This window comes from Symphodus melops (genome assembly GCF_947650265.1).
Source record: "Symphodus melops genome assembly, chromosome: 6".
Taxonomy (NCBI): Eukaryota; Metazoa; Chordata; class Actinopteri; order Labriformes; family Labridae; genus Symphodus; species Symphodus melops.
Genome location: NC_136696.1, coordinates 8336204 through 8346497, shown reverse-complemented (window position 1 = coordinate 8346497; position 10294 = coordinate 8336204). Strand labels below are relative to the sequence as shown.

Sequence of the window (10294 nt, the reverse complement as noted above, 5' to 3'; positions counted from 1 at the left end):
TGGTTTGATCTCATTCCCTTCTCTCGGATGCCCCTAAGATGATGTTGTTCTCAAAGGCAACAAACAAACAACATCAGCAGCTGAAACAATGTGATTGTGTCTCAAAGCATTTATTGACTAATCTGTACACAGGAGGCAATTTACAAGAGGGACTCCTATCTCCTATTTGTGAGCTTCCTGGGTCTCGCTTTTTGTTGCGATTCCTCAAATGGCAAAAACGTTTGTTCGCTATATCGAATCACCAGGATTCTTTGGACAATAAATTTAGTTTGAATCCACGCAGGGAGAATTAAAAGAACCCCTTGTCTCATAAAACAAAAACTGAACTACATTGTGAATCTGTGCTTAAAGCAAAGAAAAAGAGTTTCGAGAGTAATAAGTGGTTGTTTCTATCGGTTAAACCCATACAAACAATTGAGGACACAGTTAAATGTGACTTTGAGAATCTTAGTTAATGTAGTACTGAGTGATGTTGACATGTTTTGAGAGAAATTCCATCTCATAGACTTTGATTCCAAAATGTCAGTGTTTAAGAGAGCATGTTATGTCTCAGAGGAGACAAAAATCAAATAATTAGGCCACAGGCATTTACTTAAGTGGTTTGTGAAGTAGCTGCTTATCATGAGTCTGGTTCTGCTCAAGGTGTCTGTTAAAAGGAAGTTTGTCCTTTTAAGGTGGATAAACGTTTGGTGTTGTTATGAATTGATTGCTGCAGTATTGATGTGAATTTTTACATTTTTCTGAAGATGATTAAAGGTATTTAAGTTAGTTTTAAATGAAAGCACACAGTATGTTACAGTATGTTTGACAGTAATGTTTTTGTGTTGCAGGTGTAGACACTTAAACATACTCAAGCCTCTGTGCTCTATATGTCCACGCATGAGTCCACAGTTTTAACAAAGTGCCAGCAATAAGAATACACACTAACCAAGAGCAAAGAGTGAAGCCTTTTTCCCTCTCTCTACTCTCGAGATAATCTTTATGAATTGGTGGTATAGAAATCATGATGGCTTGATTGAAAATGTTATATTAATAACTGCATCCTGGCCATGTTGACAGCCTGATGGCTGCATCCACTGCACAGAGTTCAATCTGTGGTCTTCACTTTTTTTTATTTTGAATACACTTTTCTAAGGTAAATGAAGACGCTTCCAAAGGACGGTGGAGGAGGAAGGAGCAAAAAAAAAAGCACAGTATGGCTCTGCAGCAGTCTTGTAGATTTGCCTCACTGTCTCATGTCCTGCGATGCGATAATTGCACATGTGAACGTCAAGATTGCAATACATAAACAAATATCTTGTTCTTAATGCAAGTTTTTTTGATTCCTAGATGAATAAATGAACAACTCTGATAACCAAAAAAGTCTTTTCATGTTTTGTTTTTTAAAAAGTCATGAGATTTAAAATAGTTTTTTTTCTCTGATATTAAAAACAATCCAGCAACATGTGTTTAGACTTTTAGCTTCAGCATTGATTCTTTATGTTTGTAGTTGTCATTGATTACAGAAATGGTGGTTTTGAGATGGGCAACATTTGGATACCAGACAGGAGAGAAAAAAAAGAACTTCTCCAGGAAGGGACTTAAAGTAGACCTTAATAAAGTAAATTGATTGAAAAATCATTAATGATTCATTAAAGAAGCTGTCATTTTTCACGCTTACAAAACCCGTCTTTATACAACACTTGTAACAAGTGTAGTTGTGGCATGTAGTGACAGAGCCCAAATTGTTCCTCGTATCTGCAGTGCTGTTCTGATATTTCTCTGATAATCTCTGTGTATGAAGAAGGAATGTCACGTCATTAATTTTTGTAAAAAAAAAGAAGAGAAGAAAAAAAAGAGAAAAAGAAGTCTCTAGATTAATCACATGTGTTAAAGTGTTAAGTTTGACAGCCCTAACACTTAATATAGGGAAGTAGCAGTAGGGTATGTCAGAGTTAGATAATTAGACGATGTTTTACACTTTTAAGCGGATAAACCTGAAAACTTAAGTTGCCTAGTCATGCCTAGCTAAGCTCTTTTGTGTATCAAGTAGGACCAATTATTTTTCTCTCAGACACTCAGGTGGAAAGACTACCCTGGAACCATCATATACAAGCTCACACAACAACAGATCAAGAGATAAGGGGATAAGACAGACTACATGGGGTTGCTGTATTTTGTATGTATTTTCTGTATTTTGTTTAACTATGTATGTATTTAAAAGCCAGTTTGTATTGTGGTATTGTATTGTATTGGCTCTGTATGACTCTTATGAGTGATTCCAACAGAGAGAGACTAATTAAAAGGCGGAGAATATGCATGACACGGCACAGGCTATACCAGAAAGACTGCTGGGCCTCTGAGCATGCATTTAGAAATATTCAGCCCCTGGCAAAGCAGAGGACAAAAAAGGCTGAGAGTCTATGGAATTGTGGGAGGAAAACACACAAAGTTTATATATATTCACACTAGTCCCATATCTCTGGGGTAGTTATATACAAAACAACAGCAACAGAGGAGCTAGTAGCACAAGAAGGTGGGAGTTGCGTGCCAGATGATCAGTATGCCCCCTTAGAGACTCCTGGTTGATCTCCTCCTGATTGGGTGAGTCGCGTGGGGAGACTGGGGCTACCGGATGGTTGTTGCGGTTGGAGCACATATCATACAGGTTTCCGGAAAACTGCATCTTCTTAGATTCTTGCCGGAGAGATTCCCAGACAGCTGCTGCTTCATCTGGACAGCCAGCCATTGCTACGTTGGCGCAGTCGTGAAACTCATCCCAGGATCTGCAAAAAAAGAAAAGAGAAAAAAAAAGCAGGACAGAGGTAAAGCACACACTGAAACTTTCAGGTATGACACTGAAAGCAAAAAGAGACCAAAACAGATAAGTTTAAAATTAAATAAAGGAATATTTAAAAAATATTGCACTGCTTAAATCACTCAAAGCATTGTCCTTATGTGTATGACAGTTGTGTGTTCAGATTTCTTTAGATTTTTATTTATTGATTTATTGTTTTCATTTCATTTATTTTTCATTTATTTATTTATTTGAACAGGGGCAGTGTACAATATACATTAACCTCAGAAAGGAGAGATGCATTGTACCAGGTTGTAGCACTTGTGCTAATTTCCACCTGCAGTCCCTGGGCAGGCTGTTGTTAACATACAAAGTATGTACACTCCAAAGCATTACATTGCATTTAAAACTATCACGTTATTTTGAACATGTGAAGACAACAACAAAATAATAATAATTTAAAAAATCAACAAAATATATATATAAAAAAGTAACATGTCCAAAAAGGAGTAGTAAGAAGTATACATTTATTTATTTATTCTTCATTCACAATCTTAATCACATACAGTATGGTTGTCATTTCAATTTCATAACATAATAAAGTGTAGGCAGTTTCCGAGATTTTTTATTTTTATTTTTTTACATTTTTTAATCTGTTATTGCTTCCTTCTTCCTCTCTGTACTTTCTAAAAATCACTTGTTTGTACCTGTATTTGAACTGAATACTTTATGGTAATGTTCTTTTTTGCTATCTCTTAAGTTTTTACTTGATTTCTATCATCAAGTATTCCCTTTTTTTAATTTTAGAATCCAAAACACTTCTCAGACTACTATTTAATACCACTCACTCACCTATAGAAACTGTAGGCTTATCTGTGTTCATTCCCATTGTTTTTTATTAAACGATGTGAGTATTAGCAATTCTAGCATCAGGACAAAGTGGTAATGCCTCAGTAAAGGACATTGTACAGTTTTGCCAACAGCTAGGTTTGTATCTCCTTCTTTAGTTTTACCCTCAAGAGGACAACTTTTACTGCAGCTTGCAGGGTTAAGCTTGGCTTTATAGGTCTTGAGCTGTTACACACGAGGATGCAAATTTTTTTCTTCAAGTTGCCCTTTCTAGCTCCTTTCAGGTAGGAATCCTTTTTTAAAACTGAGAAACTCATTATACCTTTTATTTAGTCTGGCATCGAAATAAACCCTGACAAAGGTTCCACTCTTCTCCAACTCCTCCAGCATGAGAGCTCTGTGCTGAGTAATGGTGCAGAAGGGTTCTCTTAACATTCAGACACAAAACAAGGGTCGACTGCACGGAGCAGGAAAAGAGTTATATGCTTTGTAAGTAGACCTTGAGAAGAAGCAGATAGAGAAAGCAAATGTAGCACACATTTGGGAGATACAATCCATTTCTTTGTGACTTAGACCCTTAATGTACTTGCTTTTTGAATGCAGGTTGTTCCAGCCATTTCTGATGCTCTCCCATCTCATTGTTAACATGCTTTTGCAACATGAGCGTTTCTTTTCGCATCTTGTGCCAATACATGTGAGTCATGTCACTTGTGTTGCATGGAATTCTCATCTTTTATGTCTTTCTATTTTATTACAATTCTTTCACTGCACATTTATATTCAATCAATGAATGACACATGAATTGTCCCTATAGGGACATTGCCAGGCACTAGAGCATAAGAACAACAAAAGACGTTGAAACCACATACAGGACTTTTCTAGTCTTCTGACTACTTAAAGTGCTTTTAAACTGCAGATCACACCTTCCCATTCACACACTGATGGTATTGGTCGTGTTCTTGCCCAAGGACACATCAGAAATGTTGCATCAAAAGAATCGAACCCCCAACCTTCTGGTTGAAAGAAGATCTCTACCACTGAGCCACAGCTCAGATCAGCTGAATGACGTGTGGTACAAAGGATTTAATGTCTCTTGTAGACCTCAACCTGCTCACTCTGTACCTGCGTGACTGCACCCTGAAGTCAAGAGTTAAAAATCAAACTAAAGCAGGTGCCGACAGTCAGCTGTAATCTAGTTGTTTAAATCCAGGTTGTACTGCTTTGTCTGGTAGGAAATGCTGCACATCTTGCTGCCTAAACCCAACAGTGCAAATATTTCATGCTAACAACCTTACATACATTTAACCATCAACATTTTTTCTGAACGTGTCTTGCTTTTTGCTTTTGTAATTCATTAATGTTGATGTAGTTGCACTTAACAGACTTTTAGAGTCAGCACAAAAAAACACTTCTTTTGTTGAGGGGAACCTTATGTACTTTACTTGTTATCTGCCTAAATAAATACAGCTTTAAATGCTGGTTGTCAAACATTTTTTTTGTTACTTGCTGACATCAGCTCGTCACAGATTTGTTTAACACAGTAATCAGCAAAAACACTGAACAAGATTCCGGTTTAAAGCAATTCATGTTAATCCATTAAGAATGCTCGTCAACCTGATTTCTAAGGACTTACACATTTTAAGCGTCAAGCTTCAAGTGCTGCCAACATAGGTTGCAAGTTTTTCTGGGAGCTACACATTGACTGTAAATATTATTGGACGAAGTCTGAGTGACGTTACCCTTTTGTTACTTTCGAGTCCAATGCTGTCTCATTCTAACTTTCAGTCAACCTACGTCAAGCTAAGAGCTGAGGCTCGTTTTAAGGCTGACCTTATTTACAATCAGGTCAGCTACGCGCCTTATTGTAAATAATGATTATCCTTCATGAAATCAAAACTGTAAGTTGTAAAAAAAATCATCATGTACAGTGCCGATCAAGATATGAACTAAACAAGCCAATTTTAATTATTGAACCAGGTTGTAAACATTCAACATTTTTCAGCATTGCTTCTTGTTCTCCCACTGTTCCCCTCTTACAGACTAGTCATAAGGCACCACCTGACAGTGCTCCGGCCTTTAATGTCAACCTGGAAATGAGTATATTAGTTCCTAATTCTTAATAACCCAGACACAAATGATTTATTCTGACTAGTTTATGCTTTTCCACTTAAATTAATAGAGACTTAGACACATGGAGCTCAGCATAAATTCAAGAAGGAAGACTGTCTCATATTCATTCATACATTCATTAATCACCATTCATTCATGTTGCTCCCTCTCTCCCTCACCCTCTGTCTTCCTGCTCAGGAGATTTGCTGATTAAGAACGTTTACTCTGTATAAACTTCACCAACCTCCATTGACCAATCATCCTTCTAATTTGCATATTTTAAAAATCTGTTCTGCCTCTTTCCCTGTAATTTCGGTGTCTCGGTTTGACTGCTGCCATCCTCCTCTACCCCAGATACCTCCATTCAATCTCAACAAGTGTACGGGTCCTGCTCCCACTATGTTCACCCACTATATTACATCCTGTATACTTTCATCAGCACCAACCACCAGTGTCTAGACTACCTCAGTGTCTGTCTCGCTACCCCTTCTAGAACAACTACAAGTACTCCAGCAACTGTGAATGTAGATAAAGATTTAGTGACAATGTTGCAGTCATCCTGGCACTGAGAGAATCAAAGTTAATCTATATCTGCTCCCTTGTCTTCTTTTTTCTGTTGCCAAGAGACCATTTGCTGATCTTTTCTGCTCTAAGAGCAAAGGTCGCCCTGTGGGTGAGACTACAATGTGGAAAAACGTTCATTAGTTCAAGGAATAGAAAAGCTTTCTGGATGGGGTGTCTTTTGAATCACTGCTGAGGTAAATTGAACGGAGGCAAAATTGACTTTTAAAGTTCTTTTTTTTTTTTAACACATTTAGAAACAAACGTAAATCTCTAAAGGATTAAAGAAGTTTGAAAGAAAGATGAAGGGGAGACAAAAGAAAGACATTATATGCACACACACTTGTACCCTACCCTTTTCAGCAAATCGTAGATTTAATGTTGTTTTAATAACCTTTACATCCATATTTTAAGACTGCTTGATAGTTACTTGCTTCTTCGTATCATGATAAATGTTTTGGGGAAATTGTCTCAGACGACATGCTAATGGAGTTTTAACTAGAAGAGGAAAGCATAAAGGCTGCAAAAAGAGCAGATGGCTCCATTCAAAAAAATGTGGAAGAAAATACTTAAAAGTGCTTTCACACATAAACATAAAATTGCAAAAAATACCCTGACAACTGGGTCTTGGGTCTGCTGTTGACTGTCAGACTACACCACCTTCAAACAGACTGATAAGAACTTCATGAATGCATCTCAATAAACTGCATCTTCTATTTTCTACATTGCAGCACCTGATTCCTTTTTATCATTGAACACCTCCATGTTTTCATGTCGTACGAGTTCAAAAACATTTGACCATGATAATTGGAAATCCTTTTTGTTCTTTTTGGGGGAGGGGCTTTTTATGCCTTTTTGTAGAGATTGGATGGAGACAGAGATCAGGGACAGAGCAAGTGGGGAATGACATCTGGCAAAGGAGCAACAGGTTGGATTTGAACCTGGGCTGTCTGCTTCGAGGACTACATCCGAAAACACAGCCTATTCAGCATGTGATTGATTGATTGATTGATTGATTCACCACTGTAGAATATGAACAGGACACTGTCATTTTTGCAGTCCCATATTGTGAAGACTCATATTATTACTGATCTTACTAAGTGAATCTGTAATTTTTAATTATACCCGAGCCTGAAGCAAAAAAAAACAAAAAACATTGTCCTCATTAAGTAGTACTTATCATTTAGCTCCAGTATTTGTCATTTTAAAGACATTTGCTCCTCATTCTCAGTGCAAAAATACAGGCACACTTTTTGGATGGATACCTTTTGGACACATGTTGTTACTCTGACACATTGAGGAGGACACGCTTCAGAACATGCTAACACATAGCTTAAGAAAACAAACTGCATCTTATACCACTGCAGGCTTTGACTCCCTTGATGATTCTGCATGTGCGTTTGGCTGCTGTCCAGGACTTAAACACTGTGCCGGCTACTGTGGGACGACGGCAGCTCAACGGGTTCAGTGGGAAGAACAGCTGCTAAGGGGCAGGGGGGCTGTGGTGTTCAAATGTGTGTTTTTCTATCTCAGCAAGTAAAGAGGGTGAAAAGTCAAAAAGAGAAAAGGGTGGCACCATGTGCAACGCTGCACTTTTCGGTGTGTGTGTTGTGTGTTTCCTCTTGCCGTGTTTAAGTGTGTGTGTATGTGTGTGTTTCTTTAGGTGTAGACGTGTGGGTCTCTGCTCAAGTCACAGGTGGTGCAGAGACAGCAGAAACACAGAGAGGACACTGACAGACAACCAGCTGCATTCACAGAAATAAAACCTCCTGAGAGATTGTCTGTTTTATAATGTTCTGCTGCTGATATCAGAAAACGTCCAAACCCCAGCTGTGACCTTAGTACGACCATAAGTTGTAAAGAATGATAATTAATAACAACTATAATAATGATAGTCAACATATAATACCAGTTTGTTTGTAATTTGGTATTTTTTTCCATCAATAGAAAGTACACATTTGGGATTTCATGCCCTGATTTTCACTGCTTCATACAGGTGAACATCTCAATCGATTACTTTGAACATTTTAAATACCTGTGGGTTATTTCCAAATGTATTTGTTTGTGACTTTTGATCCATAGAAAACAATAAATATGTCTAGTCACTAAGAGTAAGGTCCTAAATCACTAAGCATGGATTGTGGTGGCTAATAGTTTAAAACATTGGGCATAATTTGCTCATGATATCTTCTTGTCTTAAGGTCTAATTCACAAAACATATTGCTGATGATACTCAGGCATATGAACACACAAAAGGTTTGTCCGCTCAGTTTGTGCTTGTTTTGCATCTGAATGTTGAGAGAAGCTATCCGCACATTGACTCTGCACCAAGTTCTTATGCTGGTGGAGCTGTGTTGTCCACATTATAAATATGAGCAAGGATAGGAGAGAAAACTTTTGCAGGTTTTTTTTTTCTTTTTCTTTTTTTGCCAGACTTTGAGAATGAAATGTAATATTGGTTTCAGCGTTTAAAGCACAGCTTCCTGGAGCAACATTTTCATTCTAATGCATAACAGCACCAGAAGTCCATATATTTTATTTTGTACTTGTTAAACGGTAAATGGACTTGTACTCTGCTTTTCTAGTCTTCTGACTACTGAAAACGCGTTTACACTGCATGTCATACCTATCCAATCACACCTACACTGATGGTGGTGGTTGCCATGTATTGAAACCATGAGAAGAAACTTATCCCATTTAAGAAGCAGCGGAAGCAATTCGGGGTTAATGGTCTTGCCCGAGGACACAACGGACATGTTACCAACTAAGCCACAACCAACCCTATTCTGCATCTATCATTTTCAATTATTTGAAAATTTGGGGGGGCAAATTTGAGGGCAGCAGCTTTCTAGATCTTAGATGCCACTTTCTCTGACCGTTAATGTCAGAAAGAAAAAGGGTAGCTGAATCTTTCCCTCTTGCCTCTTTGAATAATTTCTAAACCTACATAATAATCTTAAAAAATGCCAAACATGTAATGTTTTGGGGTCTTTTGTTTAAATCCCAACTGTATCCTTTATGAGCTGAGGGCAGAACAGAAAATGGAAAATAAACTATGCAATGAAATGCAATGAACGTCTTATCTTACTCTGTTGAGAATAGAAATATAAATGCCACATGAAAAGGTTTTGGTGAAAGAAAACTGTGTGTGTGTGTGTGTGTGTGTGTGTGTGTGTGTGTGTGTGTGTGTGTGTGTGTGTGTGTGTGTGTGTGTGTATGTGTGTGTGTGAGTAACAGATCCACAGTCTCTCTGCAGCTCTTGTGTGCCAGTCACAGGTGTTGGTCACAGTAGAAGATTCATAAAATGCCTCCATCAAAATCTTTACTCAACCCCCCATTTGACTTGTCTTTCATTGATATTACTTTAATGAAAGACTAGAAAAACAACAGCTTAATGATATTAATAAATATTTAACATGTTAACACAGATTAACATTTGATTGCTATAAATGAATTTGATGAGTGAAAATATTTCATACACTTCCTTTATGTTTAGTGTTACAGAGTTTCCATTCAAGCCTCCCTCATATTTCTAAAGCTGCAGCCAAAGGTTACAGTTTAATTCTATTCTACCTAATTCTTCTGTATCTTTAGCCCAAAATATTCCCTTTCCAACGTAACGACTCAGGATCCACAATGAATGATTGCAACTGCATAAAGTCTATTGTGAATATGAGGAATAAAAGCAGCACTACACTCATGGGAGGGCTCTGACAATGGAGCAGCCTTGGCCTAGATTAGAATCAGCCCCCCTCTATTCATACTACACTCTAGTGTGCATACTGTATGTGTGCTAGTTTAAGTTTGCACATATGGGCAAATCTTCAGAGGGGAGCGCTGTGCTACCTCCTCATTAGGTGACTCTGATAAAAGCTTTAAAACCATGTTCCTAAGTGGAAAGAGGGAGGGAGAGTTGAAAAGGAAAATGTTGTGGAGGGATGAAGGGTGTTGAAAAAAAGACTAGAGTGAGGGAGAGAAAGAGAGAGCGAACAACGAGAC

The 10294-nt window shown here is 37.8% G+C and overlaps 1 protein-coding gene across 1 annotated transcript in view; it reads right to left on the bottom strand.

The window, feature by feature from the left end:
- Window positions 1–1869: 1869 nt before the first annotated feature.
- Window positions 1870–10294, bottom strand: part of nrn1la (neuritin 1-like a) — a 63735-nt gene continuing 55310 nt past the window's right edge. Inside the window, exon 3 of the mRNA XM_079346520.1 lies at window positions 1870–2765. Within this exon, the coding sequence (XP_079202646.1) occupies window positions 2471–2765 (295 nt within the window). The 3' untranslated portion in view covers window positions 1870–2470. The remainder of the gene's footprint in view (window positions 2766–10294) is intronic.